At 37.3% G+C, this 25,222-nt stretch overlaps 1 protein-coding gene and 1 long non-coding RNA gene across 11 annotated transcripts in view; one reads left to right on the top strand and one right to left on the bottom strand.

Annotated features, from left to right (window-relative positions):
* The window catches only part of TNRC6B (trinucleotide repeat containing adaptor 6B), a 131,270-nt gene that overhangs the window by 56,681 nt on the left and 49,367 nt on the right, over positions 1-25,222 (bottom strand). For 2 of the 10 annotated variants that reach the window (XM_080347490.1, XM_080347491.1), the window contains one exon: positions 9,844-9,919. The exons of 5 other annotated variants lie outside the window; for them this stretch is intronic. In XM_080347490.1, the coding sequence (XP_080203616.1) occupies positions 9,844-9,919 (76 nt within the window). Of the gene's footprint in view, positions 1-9,843; positions 9,920-11,330; positions 11,507-17,964; positions 18,275-25,222 lie in introns of those variants that run through there. 3 more of the 10 variants (XM_080347487.1, XM_080347492.1, XM_080347495.1) reach the window with 3 other exon arrangements.
* On the top strand, positions 1,586-4,460 carry LOC308042283. The gene is made up of 2 exons (XR_013922345.1): positions 1,586-1,834; positions 2,588-4,460. It is a non-coding gene; the product is annotated as an uncharacterized lncRNA (long non-coding RNA).

Here is a 25,222-nt window from a genome sequence, read left to right as displayed (position 1 = left end):
CTCCAAATGGGATGTGAACTGCACAGCCCTTGCTCACCAACATACTACTAGAAAGCCTCAGTCATGTTCACTCCTGCAAAGGTCACACAATTTCAGGCAGCAATCTCATAAAGACACTAAGTTTGGTTTCCTCCAAACACAGAAAACAGTTCTCAAGTTATTTTTAGTAAAATTCTGTTCTGTAACTTTCCTTAGAGATGACAGGTATGAGTGTGATATTCTTCAGCACTTTTGAAAAATTAACAAGTAATATCAAGCTGAGACACAATTCAAATAGCAATTCAGATCCCATAAATGAAAGGAAGCTACATCTTAACATTTAATCATGTATTCCAGTAATTAAGGAAAATATCTATTTTTTTTTTTAACAAACTCAATATCCGTTCTCAAAAGAAATCACCTTTATGAATCCAAAGTGAATGCTTTCAGCAAACAATACTGTAGTCATCACTTAACCAAGTACTTCAGTGATCTTACAACTTAACATGTCCACACTTGACCTGCTACAAACACTACTCCTTTACAATTATTTACTCTTCCCAATGACCATAACTATCACAAGACACCAATCTGTAACACTTATTTTAGTGTGAAAGGCAGCTGTACTTTTTAAAACATACCAAAGTTGATTCGCTTCTATGTGCTACCAGACTTGCAGATTTTAATGATAGGAGTGAGATTAATTTTTTAAAAATTCCTGTTAGCCTACCAAAAAGATCGCAAATGTGGCAAGCTCTAAACTCCTGAAAAAACTCCCTTTCAAATTCAGTTTGAGAATCTGACATAAATACAACTTAAAAAAAATATTTTTGCTTTGGAGAACTACTACTGTTTTCTATGTAAGAAAAACAAATCAAGATGCAGCAAAAACATTTGCAGATTCACTTCACAGTGAATCCTGTATTAGAAAAGGAGACTTCACTGTTACACTGTTGATGAAGAAATTAAATGAAAAAATTTAGGTAATTAATACTTCAGCCCAGCAGCTTTTTGGTTTCGGTTGGTTGGAGTTTTTTGGTGCTTTTTGTTGGGGTTTTCTTTTAAACAACCAATGAACAAACCACAAAAACAAACAAACAAACATGGCTCAAGCACAAGTTTTACTTTCCACCAAAATAACAAGATGCAGTGAAGGCTGACAAAGAGTTGGCAGAATGAAAAACAGGTTTTTGATTTGTGCTTTAAACTACAAAGCATGTTTTTCTTTTGACTATGGAATGAATGCCTGGGTCTAGTTTTTGGTTGGTTGTTTTTGGTTTTTTTCCCCTTTCAAAACGCCATAATCTGTCAGTAGAAACCTACTGTCTGGGTGATGGAGGTGTGTATCACTACTATAATTTTATCTTGAGTTCTCTTAAAGCACAAAATCAGAGAAAAAAAAAAAAATCAGTATTATATCTGATATACAGCTTCCATCACACGAAGCAATTTTTCTTCCCTCTTACATGGGGCAACAGCTAGTTAACATAGTTTACATTATCATTCAAGCATTGTGCCTTCAACTGAGAACTGATGAGATTTAACAGCAAGGCTTCAATAAATAGTAACCCACCCCCCATAACTCTTTGGAAGTCAACAGCTCAAAGGTTGCTGAGTTTTCCTGGGTTAAACTAGTCACTCAACCTTCAACAAGAGTCTTGAAGATCCTCATCAACTCCTTGCCACTCAGAAGTATGACCACGTTCAAGATCAAATACTGCTGAGATGTGTCCAAATATACTTCAAACCAAGGAGGAAGCAAAATTTTAGTCTGCAGCCACAGAAGTTGTATGGGAAGAGTGGTAGTAGTATATGCTCTCCAGACAAACAGACCTACTACAGACATAACCATCAGGCAAGTAATTCTTCAAGTCTGGAAAAGCACGGATATGTGATCCTTTTGTTACAATACAGTATTTCTGAGTTTATGCTTTGGTTCTAACGATCAGTCAAAAACAGTTTCCAGTGTACTCAGTCCGTTCTCAAAAGAGTTTTATTATACACACAAAGCTGCTGGTCCCTAGCTGTTATCTACTATTATGTATCGTGGATATCCCATGCAAAATGTGTAATTGTGTTGCATTATGTTCTCACACTTTTAAGAGACATTCCGTAAATCATGGAGGATTGTATGTATACAAAGGAAGGAATTAGAACTATAGTGTTACACATCATGGTTGTACTTAAAGTTATCAAGATTCCACTGTAGACAACAATAAAGTCAGGATTTGCCATGACAGTACTACAGAGATACAATATACACTATATTATTAAAATACCCTCTTTTATAAGGCTATTATTCAATACTTGTGGCTTATAGGGTGTTGCTTACAGATGATGAAAAACTAAGTTCTGGTGAAACAGCAGTGCTAAATTTTAAGCCAGGTGTTTCACAATTAAAAATGTTTAAACACCTTTGCCACTTTCAACATGTAATTAAAGCAGACTGTCCTGTCATATATCAGCTTTGGCATGCCTTCTAAGATATACTCTTTACAACACACAAACTAACATAACCTTCCTCCCTTCCTACTGTTGTGTGAAGATTTAAACACTGATAAAACTCAACTTGATAAATTAAATCAAATCACCTGTCTCCTTTAAACAGCTTTTGGAATCAAACACACACCACCATTCACAGGATGGAGTGAGATTTGGAAGACCTACATGACAATGAACTGAGCAATTCTGCTATCAGACCACGCCCTCTTCTTTTTCTGCGGCTTGTGTCTGCTGCTAAGGCAGACAGGCAGGGATCAAGTCTCATTAGAGGCTCAGTGAGGATGAGAAATTGCAGACTCTGCTCAAGAAACTGGGTAAACCACAAGTGTTCTAGGTCCTCTCCTTCCTGCATTGGCATTGCTACAGATATTCTGAAGGGAAAAACATAAGACTTAGTCATAAAATATAAATGAATAAATGAAAGGTGTGGGGTTTACTATGAAATTCGATACATTCTCAATCAATAAAGTGAACTTTATTCTAGTGCAGTTTGTCAACAATAGGGAGATATGCTAGACTTGGTATCTACTTTTAAAGCAGCAAGACCTTGAGGACACTGAAAAAAATGACTGACTCTCGGGGAACCTTTGCATGTGTTAAGCGCACAAATTCTTTGCACAGTCTGGTAGAGAAGTGTTTGTTTGCCAGATGCATGCTTCCCATCCTTTTTACTGCAACCAGCTGGCCAGCTTTTACGTTAGTCATTTTCCATTCAAAAGTGAGATTGATAAAATTATTATTCAAAACATCACAATTCGATACTTTGTGTCATGACTCAAGCGACTAATTAAGATGTAAGCTGAAATTATTCACTGGCACACAGAATGAAAGCTAGAGAATTGTAGAGAAACTGTGCGTAGGAAACAGGAAAAATGAAAATACCACCAGAGTGTAAGTGCAAGACAAGACTTGTTTTGAACTACAAGAAACTAATAATCCTTCCTCATTAAGTCACTTAAGCAGCCAAAAAATTCAAAGCCTCTGCAAACCTGCCTCCTCATATAATCACTTGAGTTTTGAGGATATGAGAAAATGTGATCATTTTGATCTGACATTGCAAGAAAATGACTACCTAAGATCTGAAAATGACAGAAAGAACCAAAACCCTCACTAAGGAAAACAGTGACTGTCAGCCCCGCTTGCACTTTTCATTACCTAGAACATTATTTTTTACTATACGCAACTGTGAATTTTTCATTCGTATGGAACGCTTATCACCATGCTGAGGTAACAGTATCATACCAACATTCTCTGAAATCTAGTGGTTTGCTATTTGCCCAAGATACTGTCCAGAACAGTGGTTGGAAAACACAGACAACCAACACATAACAGCAGAAGTTTAATTGCGATACACTTCCCTAAATTTCAAAGGCCTAAAATTTCTGCTGTGTTTTTCAACAACAATTACAGACTCTTGATTTGACAATAGCTGTGCACCCTTATTTCCTTGTGAAGGACAAATTCTTTATAATGCTAAAGGCTAATATTAAACTTCTAAGCATAGGCCTATGTTTTATGACATGACTAAATACGTAGCAAGGAAAATTCCTTCTGTTTTAGGTACCTCCCAGGAAAACATGAAAACATATACTTTGGAAAGCTAATAAAAATCAGTTTCCACATAAAGAAAAAAACCTCACCCCCTTTTTTCATGTCGACAAGTGCAACGTAACGCTTGTACAGAAGTGTAAAAGCGCCTCACTATTAGAAAGCTGCGGCATCTCAAACCTTTTAATTTCAATTTTCTCCTGGTTTTTATTAATTACTTCCACTAACTGATATGACAGATAAAATAAAAATTTTTTAGGTAAACACCTCAATACTACTTTTTGCTTGCAGGGTGGGGTTTTGTTGTGTGGTGGGTTTTTGTTGTTGTTGGGTTTGGATGGTGGTGGTTTGTTTTGGTGTGGTTTTTTTTGTTTTGTTTTGTCTTGGTTTTTTTTTGAGGATGGGGGTAGTGTTGTTCTCCATAGGAAGTACTATCAGGAAGCATATTAGACGGTAAGTCAAGAGCTTTGTAAGGTCACAGAAAACTACAACTGTCTCATGATAAAAACATTTTTAAAAAGAGACCACTCTGAGGATAAATTAGGTTAACACTAGAAATAACACTGTTTATTCACATGCTTTTGCTAAAAGAAAAAAACAAACCCGAAAATTACTGGAATCCATGGAACAAAACCATGACAAGTGGAGTCCACTACATTACAATAAAGCATTATCACCCTAAATAAAGCATTATCACCCTAAATCACCCTTCCTAATTTAAATCGGAAAACACAAGCCTTTGCGAAACACTGTAGTGCATTTTACCTATAATCTGTGCAGATGACCTGAGACATCCATACAGTTGCAAATTAGAAAAATGTAGAAAAGTCTCTTCTTCATTCCAAAAGGAATGGAAAAGTGTGGAAAACAGTAAAGCTGTTTAACAGCTTATTTAACTTGCCACAAGAGTTAACGGATAGAAACAAAAGTAGTTCTAGGAAATAGTTGTTGATTGCCACCTCTCATGTTTAATCATCTGATAAACTATCTTTGATTCATCCATTGTTGTAGTCCTGATACTGTGCAACATTCCCTGTGTTTTTAAAAACTTTATTTCATGCCTTCTGGAAATAAAGCATAGATTAAACCACCTAGTCTAGACATGAAACCCTTACTAATTGCTAAGTAAACAATCATTTCCTTATTTCTTAAGCAAAGGCATTAGAAAGTTTAAGTGAAGTGTTCACTGTATCCTCAGGCATTTATCTAAACTAAGGATAGTCTCCCACCAGGGAAAGAGTTTCTTTTAAATATGCTGTTATTTCTGTGGAATTGGTGTCTGCCCAATCTCAGCAGTCACTCATCTGAGAGTTTTTCCTATTTGTATTGAGTGCAGAAGAAAGGATTTTTGAAATCTTGATTGAGGGTTATCATTCCTTGTCTCTTTTCAGGAATGATAATTTACAGCTTAAGTGATGAATTCTACTTGCTGCTTATGTCATTCACCAGTACAAGATCAACTTCTAACTTCAATCCCATTTAAATATCTCTTGTGTTTTAATACATTATCTTAAGACAAGTTAGAAATTTCAAAAATAGTAAATAATCAATTTGAGGACTGGATATATGCCTTGCCTGAAAAATCTAGTGTCCATTCATACTCAAGAAGCAAGAAGGAAATATTTTTAAATTAACTATACATTACTACCAGATAAGAATCTTCTCTTGTAAACTACATCAGCTCCGAATAGCTATATTCCAGAAGTTTGCACTCCTTTACAACATGAAAAGTCACATCATAAAGTTGCTTTAACATACAAAAATTCTAAGATGACAGGAACTTGCAAACTACATACGACATGGTTATGGTTCATCTTCTGGACATGCAACGCACTCTTTTTCTGCCATGCAAGAGTTGAATCAATTTTAAAGCAAGAGATAATCCACAAAATAGTCTAAAATGAGGAAGCCACTGAACTGCCACTTAAGAGATTACAAAAGAGCACCACCACAATGGTCCACAGAAAATAAAAGCGTTAGGTCACAAAGGGAAAACTGAGGTGGAAATTATAATTATATAGGTGAAATTTACCATTTAACACATTCCTGAAGTCCCACAACTAAGCTGATTTGTCTTGTTAAATTCTGAACTGAACTAGTGTTTGCTACTTTTAGGTAATTTTTGCCTTATTACACTATGTAAGATAAACATCTCATTTTTAATGAAAAACACATATCTCTCATGTTAAGCAATGATGTCATAAGAAGAAAGAAACGCATAAAACTTACAGAGACTAAAATTTGTAAAGAGTAAAAGACATTTTTACTTCTGAGTGGTTAAAAGTATGTCCTCTTTTTCAGCATCGGTCCTAACAGAGAAGTAGCTACATCAAAAACATGTAAAGCATTCAGCATATAGATTCACATAAGTCCTGCACGTTTCCTGTGACAGAAGTAATTTCATCTCTGTTGACAGTAGATCTGAAGACTCCTATCTTTAACAGCTACCTCTTCCTATTCACCACTGATGAATTCTGTCGAAGTGTGGAACAGAGCAGTTTCATTTTTCAGACACTATGCAAAACCAACATATGATACATGACAGGAATGTAAGATATTCATGTTCCACAAAAAAAGGCATTTATAATCTATTCAGTTAAACCTTCTCTCTATCCGCTTTAAGAAAGGTGGCTCTGCATAAAGACAGGTCAGCTCTTCGTTACTATATAAAGTTGAAGGTTAAAAAGCATAAGCTGACGTGGGAGACTATTTCCTGCTGAAAGAAAAGCCCTTTAAACCCCAGAACCTCAAATCTAATTTGTCAGCTTATTGATGCTTCCACACATATTGCCAGTGCAAAGTGTCTATCCTTCCATGAAGCCAGTGTATTGAAAAAATGGTCAATGCTACATAGCAAAAAGGTTAGCCTGACCTTATAATAAAAGTGATAAGAGAATTCAGTCATATAAGCATTGAAAATTCAAAATTTCAGGTGAAGGACCAGATCTTTAGCTTTAATCAAATCCATCTGCTATGCTGAAAGTGCTGGCTACACTGATAGTATATGTAATTTACACATGGCTAACTTAAATGTGGAAGTGTGCCAAATAAGAGCCACCAGCTTTTTCTTATGCTCTTTCTAAAGAGTCTGGAAAAAAAGAAAAAAAAAGAAAAAACCCACATTGGAGACCACTGGAAACCATATCCTTAGTTAAGCCAGCCTTTTATAAGCTTGTTCTTAACTAATGCGTTGTTTTAAAGAGAGGAAGAACTTTATTCTGCCACTGAAGCTACCTCTACCACCTTAAAATTAGGAGACAACACAGCTCAGAATAAAACAGTCTCAGTTGGGTCTCTCATTCACCATCACAAGAATCTAGTCCATAACACTGTTTTGAGTGGTGACTGGGTACCAACTCCAAACTCAGCCACTCACCTCTATATGGTTATAGTATTTCTGTGAGACCTGCTGGGAAGAACTAAACAATTAAATTACAACACATTACCAGCTGTAACAGATGAATAAAGCAAGAAATGCCACAACAATGTCAACCTCTAAAGTGGCCCAGGCTTGTGCAACAAACCTGACCGACATCCAGTTTGTGTCTTCTGAAGCCGCAACCAAAGTGAATCGGGACTTGTAAACACTCAAACGTCTGAAACCGAAAGGGAAACTCAAAAAGCATTTTCCATCTGGCTTGGTTAGCAGAGTGCATAAAAAGGAGAACAAGTGAAAGAAGAGACCACTGTAATGCACACATTAATTATTCTGATTTTCATTAACTACCAATGAGAAGTTTTAGATGCAGGCCTAAAGCACATATCACTCAGTAACAATTCTTTCCAAATAGTGAAATACAGTCACACTGCATGTGCTAGAAAACACTAGGGCACTGCTGCAGAGCGGGGAGAACAGGGAAAGGGGGCTTGAGTCCTTCAACCCCTCAGAAGTGAAATATTTTATTGTTAAGCTTTCAATACCTGGATTTCTTTTTGGAACTAATTAACATTTTTTGTTATTTTCAACAGACAACATAAAAATTACTCCCAGGTAAAGCACTGGAATGTGTTTTTTTGTTTGTTTTGTTTTTATTGTTTTCTCTAGCTAGTTCCATGTCAGTAATTTAGGAAAATATCCTTACTATACATTTGCATAGGGCCTAAGTCAGCAAGAAATGGTACACAAGATAAAGCAAATATACCTGAGGAAAAAAAACCCAAACCCTACTTTGCTGCTAGAGCTTGGAACTAATGACATTTTACCTGGAAAAGAAAGTCCCTTTTACTGTAAAAATGGATATACTAATACCTGTGAAGATTTTTAACAGTACAAAAAAATAACTCATAACAGTGATGTTTTCCTATAACAATACTTTAGATCCAAACCTCCTCCCTAAGGGGAATCCCCCTCAAATAAACAAAATGGTCCATACATTCAATAAAAACTATTCAAAGCTACCTTTTTACTTCAGCAAGGAAGAAAATAGCAGTAAGCAAACATACAACAGGTTCTATCTTCTTTCATAATGCATTGAAGGGTAACAATATTTGTAGCCTCATCAAAAACTCCACAAGTGTTAAATAGAGAAGGTGAATTTCAGTTTAATAAATAATTATTTCAGGAAGATTCCCTCGGAGCTAGGTTTTTACTTCTATGTTACAACAAAGAAAATCATGCACTTTTCAGGGATTTTTTAAATGACATTAATACTTCTCAAGGTAGTAGGCAGAACATCTTTTAAGCCCTGAATTCTTCTAATCTCAGCAAAAGCCCTTAGTCTGACCTCCAGACATTGCACTATGATTTGTTAACAATTTAAGACCCAGCAACATTAACCACGCTCCTTGGTAAGTGGAAATCCACAACCACTGAATGCAAGTTTTAACACAAAATAGTACTTTTAGCATTTGAAATTTTGAGAAAGGTGAAATAACACAATTCCATCTTTTAACTAAAATCATAATGGGGGTAAAGTCAGCTTTGTTCCCATAAAGCCTTAGGAAAAAGAAAACATCATTCTATTCACAATTCAATACAGCTGTGCACGACTGGCTTCAGCCCCAGGCCACAAGCCAGGAACTTCTGAGTTCAAGTCTGGCTCTGCCACTGACTTTCTGTGTGGCCTTCAGAGATCCTCTAAATTTCTCTGCTTCTCCTCTCCGAGCTATACACTTACCTTACAGAATGGCGTTTGTTTTTGTTTGTGCAGGCTTTTCCCCAACAAAAACAAACAAAAAACCCTTTGAGAGTATTTTTTACTATGGCTTTAATGCCCAAGGCCTCCTAAGAAGTTTCCACATGTCAGCTGATACCCGGTAGTTCTTCACTGCATTAGCTGCCAACATGCACATTGCATATATAAATATACACGCATATATAATACACACACAAAATATAAAAAGATGCCCTAAGTTGGAAAACAGGCAATTATCTCAAAGTTTGCTAAAAAATCGGATGAAAAAGTGAAATCAAGCTAACTGCTATTAAGCAGTTTAAACTTACAATGCAGAACAAGCTACAACCTTGTTATTAACCCACTGAGCCAGTGATGAAGTCTGTTTTTAACAGCTTAGCATTAAACGCACGTGGCACGCAATGCTCAAGCTCAATCAATTACCACAACTAATATTTCAGAATATTACTTTAATTAAAAAAAAGGCCTAGGAATGTGAAGGGAAAAAAAGGATTTAAGCTTAACTAAGTTACCTCGCACTAATGGAAACATCATTTAAAAGATAAATTTTCTTAATAAAAAGATCAAGGGAAGTCACATAAACTTAAGCTGACCATATACTTGCAAGTCGACTGTAGAAGAGTTTCACTTCCCATTATCTGACAGAAGCAGAATGCAAAGGAGACTGACACCAGCTCACCTCAGCTCCAACAATCCCATCGTGCAAATACAGCTCATCGCCTTCATAACAGTACACATTGCCTTCAAATCCACCCCTGGGAAAAAAAACGTGCCCCCAAAACTTTTTCAAGGGATACTGACTTTCCAAAAATTCACCTGTTCAATTACTCATGGCTTAACCACAGCAAGCTCACTTAAAGAACTAAGCAACTGGAGCTCTATGGAATATTAAGCTGCCAATGTAAATTCTGGACTCTCTCAGTTTAGTCTCCATCTGCTTTCTCCTTTTTCTTTTTGTTTTAGGTAAAATCTAGTAAGAATACACTTCCCACAGTTTTTCTGTATCAGGACATAGAATTGATCTGTGGAAAGCGGTACATTTAAAGCAAAAATGTATCTGAATTAACAACACAGCAGAATAAATTAGTTCACAATACTGTGTTATTTTGTAATATGCGTCATTCAGAGTCTTCATCAGAAACAACCATTCCAGAAGAGCTACCATGCAAAGATGAGGTGGTTCAATGCAAATTCAGATCTTTTGTGCAAGGAAACTAAACTGGTTCAAACTGCTAAAAAATTACTTGCATGTAAAATTTACGATTCTCCCATCCCAAGTCATTCACTAAAACTTTCCACTGTAATTGAGTGGTTTTCAAAACATTTTTGCTGATTAAAAGAAAGCTGGAGAAACACCATCACGAAGAAGTACATCTGAACAACTTATTAGGAAGATTAAATCTTCACTCATTTGCAATTTTGGTTTTAGTTTCCTAATATCACACTACCATCACTGTGTTTTCATCAGATGAAGCAGGCATGAATACTACAGCAAGGCCAGCATATTGGTTAGCAAGCATTCCTGCCAAGGCAATCTAGATTTGCTCTGAATAGGATTATAGGACGCAAGTACAGCCAAAATAAAACAAAAATAAACCTAATGCCCTGTCCACTTTCCCTCTCTCTCTCATTATTATTTGGTCTGGTTGAGTTGTATCAAACAGTTAATCTGAACACGATCAGTACAGGAACAGAAACTTTATAAGACAAGGCTACTTAATTTAAAATTCCTATTAATATTGCTATAACAGAGTCCTGTAGCACAAGCTGGAGCCTTCCCTTACACTTAGTTCAAAAAGCTTGTGGGGTTTTACTTCAGGTTTAACCAAGTATTTTTACAGGCAATTTGAATCTAGTCAACATTTATAGTCCACAACCAGTGTACATGAACTTGTAATCAAATCCACAAAGAAATATAGTTAGATACAGAATTACATATGTATAACCTAAACAGGACATTCTCTGTTTCCATCCACTGTATGTTTTAACCATATCTATAATATTTTTTTAGTATTTACCATAGAAATTCCCTTGAATAAAACACTGGTGTAAATAACACTAACAATAGCCAAGTAAAGCGTAACAGAATAGGAAAGGCTAATTTACATAGTTTCAACCAGAATGTAAAAGAATACTTTTTAAAAATTCACATGGGGATCAAAGTACTTTGCAACTATTTTCTGTTTTGCAGGACAACCAGGTTTTGATGCACATTCGAGTAAGCTAGGAAAGGATATTAGGTAAGTTTTGGATCCTTATGCCCTCCTTTCCTCCGCATATAGAAGGTATCTGTTTCCATTTTTATTGTCCTCAAACTCCCTCCAGTTAAGAGGTAAAATATCCTGGAAATAAAAATCCAGCAAGAGTTACCAGATTAGAACTTCCAAGCATTAAAAAAAAATAAAAAATAAAAAAAATTGTTTGTTGTGATCAAATTATCACCCCTATAAATTGTTCAGCAAAAGGCTGAGCATAAATATGCTGTATATTTAGCTCACAAAGTGATGTATCAGAATATATCAGTCTCACGTTAGTTGATGAAGTGCTCAGTAGTAGTCACCCTCTTGCCAAAGAAAGCTGTTTTGTAGACAAGTATATCTAGACTATCAACACGGAATTAGAACCATGTGTTCTAAATCAGACTCTGAATCTAGTATGATTGCGGAACTGAAATTACATACAATTAAAAATATAAATACTAATACAGAAGCTGCAACAAGAACACAAATGCTGCTACATTAGAACTCTAGTATTTAAAGTTGCAATGTCTTCTACTACAAACAGTAAAATTTAAACGAGGAGGCGGGGGAAGTGGAAAAAAAAACAGAAGACTTATTTTAAGGAAGGTTTAAGTGACACAGGTTTAAGTGACACATCATGGAGAACTGGCTGGCTCAGGCATAACCAAGTTCAGTGAGCCATGATGACGACATGTGTGTGTTTGTCAGAGCACATGTGAAATAGCCCAATTGAGTTCAACTCTAATTCATTATTAAGTGGCATTAACAGAATGTATATTAAGCTTTCCTGTTTTTCATATAGGTCAACTAGCCCCAAAAACTCAAAATCTACAAAGGCTATGGTGTGTACATGCTTAAAAAATAAATTCCAGCAGTCTCAATGCAGCTGAAGTTTTGGATGTTCTCGTGTACACAGGGGTTGTGCCCAACAGCCACTACGAAATTACAGATGGACAGTAGCTTATGATTGTGCTGTTTGACAAACACTGCGCTTAGAAAAGGAAAAAAAATACTGAGAATTTTAGAAGTAATGTTTGCCTTGTTTTATTTTTCTAAAGAATATTTATTGTCTGATCCAGAAATTAAGACAATGTTCTGTTCAAGTTCAAACCAGTTCTTAGGTTCAGCTGTTGCACTAACTCTGGATCTACTAAGGACACTGGGAAAGATGAGCACCCTCCCCTTATTTCGTAATTTAAGCATGAACAGCACAGTTTTGTGTATTCTTAAGGAATTAAAGAATGGCCTCCTTAATTTTTAAAAAATATTAATGCCTTTCTGCTTTTTAGTTGCTGAAGTAACAATCCTGTTCAAAGCACATTCAACTGTGATGGAGCTCAGTGTCAAAATAATGCTTTTCTGACACAAATTAACAGCTGCTTATTCATTTACAGAGAATGTATGTATTTATAAAAAGAAATACAAAAAAGCTGAAGTGGTTTTTTTGCTCTACTACCTCCATTATGTTTCACTGCTCTTATTTGAACTACCTCACAATTTGTTGACCTCCCCACTGTTCAAAATGCTCTGAAGTTGAGGCCTCACAAGTACCATCCTAAAAAGAGAAGCACTCCCCTGCTGGCATGAAATAAAACACAGTCATATCCTGATGCTTTGTTTTGGTTTTGTTGTAGTAGTAAATTCCAAGGCTACATTTCACTTCTAAAAGTCTCCATTTACCATGTTTGTATTAATACACGTGCTTTGTACTTTTAAGCATTTTTCCACCTATTGATATTGAAGTACTTTTAGATAATTTTCTCTACATAACATATACAAGCATCCATTTAATTAAATTCAGACACAAACTACAGCACTGAAAGGAACAATACTCGGCTCTCCTGCTTACTACCTTACTAGTTTTTAACAAGACTCCACTCAGTAGCTTCTCTAGGTGTATCAGCACACATTTTTCCATGCTTTTTAACCCTTGGTTTGATACATTCTGCCTTTAAAGATCATTTTGTGTTTTATTAACGTATCTTCTCTTAGGCAATAGAAAAAACTCTTATGTTTTCCCACGTGACTAAACAGACTAATTAAAAATAGTGCTGGAACTACAATATTTTGAAAGGAGATCAAGTTTTGTCTTTCGATTTGCCCATACTATAATATCCAAACATCACATCAACCAGCCCTTAAGATATGACTTTTCAGACATGATTATGAATATTTAATTCTAGCAGCAACAGAGCATTTCAGCCCCGAACAATTATGCCAGCATACTGTACACAGACAGCAAAACAACCTTTAAAATTACAACACCCATAAAGTCTTGGAAACTCCTTTCAGAAGTGTGTTCATGGCACTCCATTAAAAAAAAATAAAATAAAATTGGAGTTTGCATATATTCATGCTGCTCCCAAAATACACGGTCTGCCTCTACAGAAAAGAAAAAAGAAACTTGTCTTCTTGGGTTGGAAGCCTATATACAAAGAAGAAAAAGAATTTAAGCAGTGAAATGTGATGGATGTAACAGCTCTGGAGTTGGAATTCACAAATGCAGAAAGCCACCATTTCTCTTGTGCCCTTCCAAACAATTACAGCACCATCACTAAAACAAAACAGAAATATTTTCAGTATATAGTATTTTTTATCTCCATGATGCCTCCACATTTGCCCTCAATGCTAAAGTGGCCAAAAAGTGTTATCTTGACACCCAACTTTAGGTATCTTGTTTGACCATATTTGAAATACAGCACACGTAATCATCCCATGTAAATGCCAGTGTTATATTAGCAACTAAAGCTGCTGTTTCTTGAAATAAATACTGAAATTATCTTGCTTTGGGAAGCAATAAATCTTCGTATTGACCTAAACTGAATTTTACATGTTTATAAAACTAATTCTCCAGCAGTAATTGTAGCTCAATATTTAAAGTTTACCACTTAAAATATAACCAGCTTCTTCAGCAGGATCTTCTAAATGAAAAGACATCTTACTCTTGCCCTGACATTACACATCACCCTTTACATGACTCTCAGGAAGGTTACAAAACTAGAACCCAGTTACCCACATCTCATCTCCTTGACAGGACGTGAAGTGCAGCTTTTTAGAGCTAAACATCCTGTGTATCTTATTTTCCTGCCTCGAATCTTCATCTGTTTAAAGAGAAAACCAACACTTAACACGTTGAAACAGCTCTTAGGAAGGAGACAGGTTTACGCTTAATCAATTAAAGCAAAAAAATCCTTCAGACTTTTCAGTTATGAAAAAACTGCTAGCTGAAGAGAATACCAATTGTACAGATTCCAACAAACACTGTTCAAAATAAACTGTAAATTAAACTTCTCATTTTCTACTCTGGTCACCAAAAGGAAAGTAGATCCATAATGACTAGAACTAAAGAATTGTGCCTCAAGGTGAAAGCCAAAACAAGATTTTGGAGGGGTACTAGGAAAGGTACAGACAAAAATTATCTTTCAGTAATATACTAATTCTATAGATTTTTCTTCATTTATAGATTTGGATGCTTTCCCCTCCATTTAGCCATCTATTAATAAGAGACAAAAGTCTCAAAAGGTTAAGTTTAGCTGAAACTAGCTGGCACAGACTGTATGATCTTATGAAGTTTTTTTTCCTTCCCAGCAGGAGAGAAAGAAGCTAAAAAAACCCGCTGAAAGTAAGCATACTGATCCTTCACGCTCTTGTTTTCCGTGAATTTTTTTCCCATTAGAACTCCAGACTCCTGTATATTGAAACTCAGTGGTAAAAAGGCTTTTCTTGTCCATTATTTCTCAAGAATCTCTCGGACGTTGTGCAAAAAACTCCAGAGGCTCTGCAGACTACGGACTTCACTGTAGTTTTCAACTGACTAAATAGTCTGCTTTGGCAAGAGATAGATTCCTGTACATACCAATAACAACTGGCATACAAATAGAAAAATGATATAAAGTTTCTGAACCCAGTGTCATCACTATAAACTGAACAAAGCAAAAAAGGCTCTCCTGTCCCAACAGCTCTGCAAGCTTCAAATTGATCTGGAAATTGCAATTTGAGTCAGGTCTCTCAAAATTATTTTAAATAAGTATTTTTTTCCCTTTGTACTGTAGGAACATACTGAACGCAAACAGTATTGAGAATTGCCCAGACTCACACTTTTAAACTCCTACAGTTTCACAGGCTCCAGAGCCCTCACCACACCCAGGACCAAGATTTGATAGACAAAAAACATGTATATATGAGGAATTATTAAATTGGTCCTTCCTATTCACAGTGTACTGTCTCACAGAGCTACTTAAAAGTTTGATAGATTCCATACTGGAATATTTTTTTTATTCTCAATAGATGAGATCTTTTTGTCTGATCCCTGAAAACTTCTATAGCTATGAGCAGCTGCAGTTATTAGAAGATACCCTGTCTACCATCTTCCTAACAATTAAGTTATACTAACGTACAATTTGGAAGTGTGTAGCATAGTAATACACGAAAGCAAAAAATATGCAGGAAAGGCAAGTACTTTTCTCAAGCGTAGATTCTCGGAAGGCTACGTCCTACAATATTGCCAACTCAGGACAAAATTTAGATTTTTGTTACTTCCTTGGTTCAGCCATCCTATGCTACAGTAATTATCACACAAACTACTGAATTGATGTTTCAGTCCATTAAGCACCATATCTGAGACTACTACTGCTTCACATTGCATTTGAAAACAGCTCTAATATCTAATAAAGTTTATCAATCAACAGGTATGTTAAACATATTCTGGCTACATCAGGGTCTTCACTAAACCCAAGAAAGCTCTGAGTAACAAAACCAATCAGAATGCATTAGATCAAAGACAAAGTCTTTATGATATTTCCTCACACAGATACATGCCAACAACACAAGGGTGGAATCTAATAAGTTCACTAATCTTAAACAGAGAGAATATATTACTTCATACCTGAACTGGGTTACCCTTTAATACTGAAATTTAAGATCAAAATTATCAGCACAATACACTATATCAAATTTGAGTGGAGTTTTTTTTTCTTGGTTTGCTCTAATTTAAAGTAAAAAAACAAAAACAAAAAGCCACTTTAATTTGCAAGACAAACTTAATATACTGCAGAATTATTTCAAATATTTGCTAGCCAGTGGAAGAAAAAAACACCCTGATAAATGCTACTACATTACTATAATGAGGACACCCACATATATTTTCAGTAAACATATCCAAATCTGTTTCCTTCATTTGTATTTAACTGTATGGATGTAAGGCCACAAAGAAATATAAAATATGAGCCATTTTGTTGGTTTACAAAGTTGACCTGCTAACGATAATCAATGCAGACATACACTGCAATGTGAAAGCACATTCACATTATTATTTATATAATTTTCTGCTGCTTAAATATCCAGGTACAAAAAATATCACAGTACAAGGCCTATGAGGAAGGGTTGAAGAATAATGTATACCACCACAGAGAATTTTTTTTCATTTAACCTCAGAGAAAAGAGCATTACATCACACTCTTACAATGCAGGAGGAGGGGCCTGTTCTCAGAAAGCAAGCTTCAGCTATTTCCCTTTAATTTTCCGCTTAGTTCTGGAGAAAGGTGCAAAAATAACTTGGATTTAAATTTTTAGTGACACGAAAGACAGTGAAAAAAGCGAGAAAACGCAGCTTTTTACCTACATTTATTAACATGCAGATGAATACTTGTTTTCTGAAGGAAACAGAGCAAAAGTCTACAAAACAGCAGCACCCAGCATCTTGCATTTGCAAGCGTGCATTCCTAAATATCTGCCGCACATTTTATCAGTCGCCAGACCCGTTAAGCACAGAAAGGTCCCTTCACTTCTGGGCAACCGGACCCGGCAAAGACCATTTTAAAGCCGGCACTGCCCAGAGTGCCGAGCTCGTTTTAACTCCCGATGCCATCTTTATGGGGCAGCACCATTTGGTCCCAAAGGCGGCCGGAGCGGCGGCTCCGGCGGCCCCGGGGAGGGGGAGGGAGCGGCGGCCGAGCCCGCGCAGGAGCCCCGCGGTGCCGGCTGCGCTCGGCTCGGCGCTGCCAGCGCAGGAATCCTCTCGCCCCCGAACCTGGCACTACAAATGTTTGGGTGCGTGACTTTTTTTTTTCCCCTCTCCCCCCTCCCTCCTTTTTCTCTCTGGGAAGGGTGGCCCGGTGAGAACACTTCCCCATCTGTCCCTGGTCGGACCCAGCAGCAGAAAGAATGCAAACCCGATTTTATATATGCAAATTTTTGCAGCAGATTTAAGAGCTGTGGGGAAGAAATCACTGTTTAAGAAGGCCCTATTTAAATAAAACAAGATTTTCAGCACTATCTTGTACTTCGCCGGCTTGGAAAATACAAACGATCTTCTGTAATTTGCCTAAATTACTAATCTCTTTAAAATCTTCAGTACACTTTTACGGAGACCTCCTTACAAAAAGCCCTAAAAATCCACTAAAAGTACTTTATACGTAAAACCAGACAGCTGAAGCACGTATTTGTGCCAGAAAAAACACACCTCTGCAAAACCACGGATGAAAACAGCCAGCTCAGGCTCCTAAAAATCTACTGATAGGTAAAAACAATAATAGTAATAATAATATAAATGTACCACTAACCTCATAAAGTGCAGCAGTGCTTAAATCCAGCGAGTTGAGGCATACAAGGTAGAAATGGAAATGAAAAAAGATCCAAAAATGATTTTGTGTTTGCTTTGTGTTTTGCTTTTTTTTTTTTTCTCTTTTTATTTCAAATGTTCAGAAACCAGCAGAGACTCTGTCGGCCATTTTGGCTTGAACTCCCTCTCTCACTCACTCTCCCTCTCTCTCGCTCGCTCTCTCCCTCTTGCTCTCTCTAAAGGAAGCAGCTTTTTGTGACCTTCAAATAGAGGCAGGTCATGTGACTCCAGGCGGGCTGTCAATCACCAGACTGGGCCGGCCTACTTCCCGCCTTAAAGGGACAGCGCCCTCCCTGCACCGGAGGGACAACTCCCCGCCAAGCAACGCCGCTCTAACGAGCTCTCCACCCGCTTGGTTCTTCTCCGTTCCTCATGCAAAGGCGATAATACATAGAAAGGGTAAAACAGGCGAGGCGTGAGTGCGGAGAGCAACTCACCTGGAGCTTTTCTCTTTAAAACTTGCTAAAAAAAAGAGAAGCCAATTATGCTAATTCTACAGTAAGCTTGCAGAACCCATTAACAGTGAATAATGAATGTGTAAGTTATCACTTGCCACACGCTCTCTTCCGTGGTGCACTGTGGAACACTCGACCCTAGCACTCAGCCCGAGGAGAAACCACATTTTAAGAACTACCCCATCCTGATCCCAGGACAAGAAGAGGTTCATCTTCAGTCCAAAATGAATCCAGACTGTGACCAGACTCTATATGACACACACATTTAAACCTGAGATCCAGGTTCAGAGGCGTGAACACCTGCAGGACAGCAGAGCAAACTTGGTCTCTCCTACTGCCTTGGCTGTTTCAAGTCTCAGTCTGCAAGTCAATCATCAAGCAGACGCTCAACAGCCTCTTAGAATTTCCATAGATAAATGCTCCAACAGCTGAAAGAAGAGAATCCCGGCATGTTGAAACAAACAAAAAAAAATCTTCAGGATGTTTCCAGACATTATCTTGAATGTGCAGAAATAGTAAAGGATAAAGTTCAGAAACAGTATATGGTAACGTGAGTATGATTCTGCGGTGGGACTTGCTCCTGAGTCAGCCCAACACAGGTAGCAAAAACTTGAACCGACTGCGTAATGGAACCATGTCTGGTGGGATAACTGACAGCAACCTGGGTAACTCACAGGCACACACACCCTTGGATTGAGCCCTTAAAATACACAAGTTTTTAATTCTGTACAGTTTTGCGCTGTAGCTGTGTAGAAAGTAAAAAAGACCACACTAGCAGCGAGAAACCACCATAGAATGAAACTAATTTGAAAAGTCATGGGAGGGCGCTCCATAGGAATGAACTTGGGAGGGCAGAGGCTGCACACCTTATGAATGAGAATAAAAATTATTATGCAGTATAATAATATAGACTAAGTCCTTGTTTCAAAAAATTATCAGGAGGCTATAAATGGCAAATATGTGTCAGGCTTTGACATGCTTTGCTCCTACTGCCTTTATGGTAAGGTACAGGAACTCTCGAATGGGGATTCCACCAGCAACGGGATTTCTTCAACAGGACCACAGCCTGCAGGGTAACCAGCCCTATATCTATGTCTGCAGGCTCATAAAACTCTGGAAATGGCTAATGCATGTTGCATTTGCAGGTACTTCATTAAATAAAAGTAGTCAGATGCCAGGTATTCAGGTTGCTCTCTCTAAATCAGAACAGAGAATCCGCCTGCTGGATGTAACATCTTGCGGTACTTTGTGGCAGGGCTAATCCAAACACGGCAACTGAAGAAATGTAGTGAAATCTCAGGGAACATATTATTTGTGGCAAAACCCGAAGAGAAGATCACATTTGCTCTGAACATGTAAAGACAAAATCCAAACCAACTGCTAGGCATCGGATTTACACAAAGTTTAAAAAAAGCAAATATATATGCATATTTACGAAAGAGCTATCCCCCTTCTGAAGAATGACATTATGTATTGCAGCTGCATGTTCTATACATGTTCACACTGAGTATGACAGTGTGCACTAAGCTACATATAAATTTACTCCCTCTCAAAAGCCAAATTGTTTTACTTAGACTTATAAATCATCTTAACTTCAGTAGGGCTTGCCAGCTCTCCATTCTGAAGTCCTGGAAGCTTGTACTTCAAGAATAATACTGTGATGTCTTTAAGCAACAAACACTCACTTGAGTTGCTCTGTATCAAGGGTAAATCACCATCAAGGGCATAAAATTTCACCTTGTCAATGTTCGATTGAAAATGCTTTATAAATCACAAAACTTTTTTCGGGACAAGCAAATAAGCAGCGAACCAAAACTATTTAGTGAGGCCAGTATGGGGAATTCTTAAATAACTGCACCAGGGATAAAACATATTGGGTTATTTAGCATGCTATTACAAATATATGGGCCAGTTTGTCTTCCACAAAGAACCATGGACTTCACTTGATAAGGTGAAAATTACCCATGTTTTGTCTCTTAAAATGTTATTTGGAAGCAACTTCAAAATCCTTATTTTAACATAAGGAAATAAATGTTTTAATTTATTTTTTCGACTAAATTAACAACTGAAACATACCTCATTCTCTATCCCTGTTGGTATATTGGTTAAGATGGCTCAAAAAAAGTTATGTTTTTTTGTTCTGTTTCCTGTTTGGTTTGTGTGTGCTTGTTGATGCATTTTTTGCCCTTTCTTGTTTGTTTGTATGCAGCATTTCCCCAACCAAAGTTGTTGAAGAAAGAGCAGCACAGTAGTCCAGAAGGCAATGGAGTAGAGCATAATAATACACAGCAAATGTAAAATCTGCACATCCCTTTTCAGAGGGCAATTGCACTTTAAAACCTAACCATTAAGCTTTCTGATGCTAACAGCACTGTTAATAGCTAGTGTTAATAGGTTATATCCTTGTTATGTGCTACTAACTTATCTGATTACAAACACTTCATTTCTAAACACCTTCCATCTGAGGATCATAAAGCACTTTAAAAACTTTAATGAAGCTTCACAGTGCTCCTCTGAGGACAGTATCCAGTATAAGCAGACATACACATGCACACACACACATCAAGAGAGATGCTTACAGTCATAGATTCTCTGAGCTTCTATCTCAACTGAGACAGTAGAGGAGTGGGTTTTTTAATTCACATTAAGCTGCATTGCGGTTCTAGTAACAGCTCATCCTTTCTGATGGCCTTTTGATAAGAATCAAACAGGCTTCAAAATTATGTACACGGGCACGCTCCAGTGTCCACTACACAAACTGAGGTATCAACTGTACCCTCCAGCTGTCACCTCAAAAAAAGAGACCTGATCTGTCTCATCTGTAGATCTTTACTCAATTTTTAAATTATCTGAGTTCATCCAGTCCATATGCAAAACTTTCTGTCCCATGATCTGGCATTTTGGTTGGGCTCTAAGTCCTACAGTTTGATGCCATATCTTAGCTGTTTTGAAGACTGAACCCTCACCATCCTACAACACTGGACTCCAGCCACTGGGCTTTCTACATTGCTCATACACGTACGGCAATAAATGTAAGACTTTTTTTTTCCCCCTAGAAAGTTCTTCATAGCTGATACTATGAAAGTGAAAAAGTCAATTCGGCTCCTCCTGACACAATTCCTCAGCAGAAACCTCAAATATTAACAAGCTTCTCATTGCATGAATGCCTTCTCACCAACTGTCCTTTCGCCTGCTGGTGAAGAATTTGCTTCCTGAAGAGGCAAAAAGGCAGGTTTTTTTGCCAAAGTGAACTGAAGCCTACACTCCCTCTCTCCTACTGCAGCTCATCAGTTAGATTTCCCTGGACCTCCTTCCCGTAGCCCCAGAAGGGGGTGCAGTAACAGACAGAAGGCTACAAGGCAACTGGAGGCCAGTTCCTCCCCAATCAGTCACCAGTGGACCAACCAACCTGGATTACAATCCTGGCAAGCACGCCTCTTCACGTTAACAGGGATCAGAAAGGTCCCTTTGTCTTTCCTGAGATAAAGTTAAAAGCATAACTCCTAAGGTATGGACAGGTATGCAAGTACTAGGTTACATAGTTGCACCATTTCTAATAACAAAAAGCAAGCTAAGAACACAGCAAATTAAGGAACAGAATTGAGTCTTAACTATTCCTTGTGTGCTCTAACAACTGCCATATGACTTATTTCAAGAGAACAATTAAAAACATTAAGATTAAAACCAGGAGTTCAAAGCATCTTACTTCCTGGACTTGTTAACCACCAGAACTTGACAAAGGCTTCTCAGTTCTGGATAAGGGATAGTTCAGATCACTTTTAAATTATTTTCTCTGAACAGACAGAGATGTTCAATGCCCAACACTTCTGAAAAGTGAAGACAATAGCTAAATCTGGCTCTATCAACATACTACTTTATTTGAAGTCTTCACAGCAATTGCATGTAAGCCTATGTGCAAGAGAGATGACCTCTCCTTCTGCAGGAGTGCAAAACTTTAAAGTGTTCAAGAATTCTTCAAGGACAAAATACCCATTCCTAAGGAAAACTAGGGTTTTCTTTTGGGGTTAACCCCCCTTTCACACTTCATAAGTGGCAAAACATTTTATGCTACAGAATTGTGAAAACAGAGATGGCAGGGGTTTTTAACTATAGTAACCAAAAGTATAATGTAACTTCTTTCTTCATAGAAAAATACCATAACAAAAAGTGTTCAGCAAAGGAAAAGGTTGCTCTGTTTCTGAAAAGGTTACAACAGCTTTTGCATACCTTACACAAAGGCACCTATCAACACATTTTAGGAACGGGCATGCTATTATTATTATTCAAAACTTACATTGCAATAGTGCTTTGGAGACATTCTAAAGCTCAGATCTCATTCATATCTTGCCAGGGACAAAAGAAAGAATACAAGGCCTGAAAACTTCACAGCATATGAAGCTTAAGAACTACACGACTTCAAGCCCAAGCCAAAGTTTACACCCTGTACATGAACGAAGTGCTCACAGAAAGACAACAAGTCAGAAGGAAAACTTCATTCACCAACTTTGCAAACACTCAGTTTTCCACCTAATTTTTCCTCAGTCTACCACAATGCATTCCCTAGCTGTTCAGCCTATAAATAACCCATCACCATGCCTCCCCTTCTTCAATCTCCTCAAATGCCCTTTCAAAACTGGAGAAAGATAAAGCTTTCTAGCAGCCTTTTAACAGAGTTGTTCCATCAACAAGAGAACTGAAAGCTTATTGCCTATGAATCTCCATCACACAACAGTGAACCTCTACTTTACTGCACTAAGTCTCAGCTTCTGGGGCAGCCCATTCTCCCTTGATGCCAGCGCTCCAACAGTATATTAAGTCCTATTGTCAATCACTTCCCATAATTTTTTTTCATCTCTTTCGGTACTCGGGCAAAAAATAGCTTGTGCAGCAACTAATCCCAAAATATACATGATTATTAGCTAAAACTGGACAAGACACTCCAAACTTACTCAGGAACGACACAGACATGGAAAGCAATTGCATGAGACTTAACTGTTCTAGGAATTGAAAGCATTGACACAAAACGTCTCCCCACTCAATCAAATTCACCTCTAAATGCTGAATGAGTTTTTATAGCCATATCAGTGGAAACTGAGTATTTTCCAGTAACAAAACATGCAAGGGAACTTGTACAAACTAGTATTATTAGAATTTGGTTAATCTGCTCCTTACTATAATCTCAGAAGCTGCTTGATTTTGGAGACTATAATTCTATCCTACAAGCTCTCCCTCTTCAATTTCTAAAATCCTGTAAACTGCCAAAATGCCAATGAAATAGGAAAAGTTTATCCATTTTATGCAATTCTATCTACATCAGTGAAAATCACTTTCAAATAAATAGATGTTCAGGGAAACCATATAGGTTATCACTCCACTCCTACATATAGCAAGTGGTTGCTTTCTAATGGTTATTTACAGCAAGTGAATTAGCATGCCAGGTAGAGGACTGATTCAACTTACCTTCCATCAACAATAGCTGTTCCTACGCAATTCAAAAGGAGTAATAACCTCACTGGTTAAATCCTTCCTTCCCTCTGTTTAAGCCTCCAAGCTTTAAACATTTTAAAAGAAATAGCAGCCAGCACTTTCATCTGACCAGGTTGGAATAATTAATGAAAAGCTTATCTTTCATGTCTATAAACACTTTACCACAACAGGACCCCTTTTTTATATGGAGCCTTTAGACGTGCTTCTACTGAAATTCACTATGCTCTACTCACTTTGGTTTAGTCTGCTCACACAAAGCAGATTTCTCACAAATACTTATGGGAGGTCTCACAAAACACAAGGAAGACTTTTGGACCGAAAGAGTTAGTCTTATTCTAGTCCTTTCCTAGCCCCCACCCCCCTAAAAGGAAGCTATACTGTAGTTATTTATTTATTATGAGCTAGACCAGTACCTCTCTACAAATTGTTTTAACTTGCCTTTAGTTTTAGTATGGGGAGTTCAATCACTGGCCCGGAAACCTCTGAGCAAAGGAATTTCTGGCATCTTGGCTGGAGCTGGCACCAACCCATTTTCCTTTGTTCTCATTAAAGGAACCATAATATGCTAAGTTAAATAAAAAAAAAAAAAAATTAAAAGCTCAACACAAAAACCCAAAGTAAAAGCAGAATACAAAAGGAATGCATATTCAGTGGATTACTGTAAGAGAAGATCTCCCTAATTTGACTCATTTTTCTAATAAAAGCACTATTTATTGCTGCAAAAATCTGTAAACTGATCTTTCCAAGTGACTTGAACATCTTCCCTAAGTAATTTGCCTTCATGTACAGCCTTTTACTTTGAAATGTCAGGAAAGGAACAGCTCGCTATCCATGCAGAAAATTCTACAAGCTGTAGCTGTCACATATATTCAAATGCGTGCACTAACCTAAAACCAGTATGACCCCCAAATATGATCAACTTCGATGAAGGGCAAAGAGCTCAGCAAATTCCATCTATCTAGGTAGGAGTAAAAGAAATCATACCAGCTTTCCAGATCACAGCATGCCAGAGAAGCAACATAGCTTAAGAGTTCCAAAATATCTCTGTAAACAAGTTTTTAATTCATACCATGTTGACCACAGAGTGCAGTATTTTTAGTCATACAAAGCAAGTCATATCTTCTGCATGGAATAAAGAGTTTGCGTTTTTTCTTCCTTCCCTTTCTTTAACCAGTAACAGTGAGTTCATGATGGGTCTAGATGCAATCTGCAACTCCAAACGAAGGTCTTGGGACTTTAAGACTATTAACCTTTTCT

This window comes from Nesoenas mayeri (genome assembly GCF_963082525.1).
Source record: "Nesoenas mayeri genome assembly, chromosome: 1".
In the NCBI taxonomy this organism is placed as follows: domain Eukaryota; kingdom Metazoa; phylum Chordata; class Aves; order Columbiformes; family Columbidae; genus Nesoenas; species Nesoenas mayeri.
This window is presented reverse-complemented; position numbering and strand designations above follow the sequence as displayed.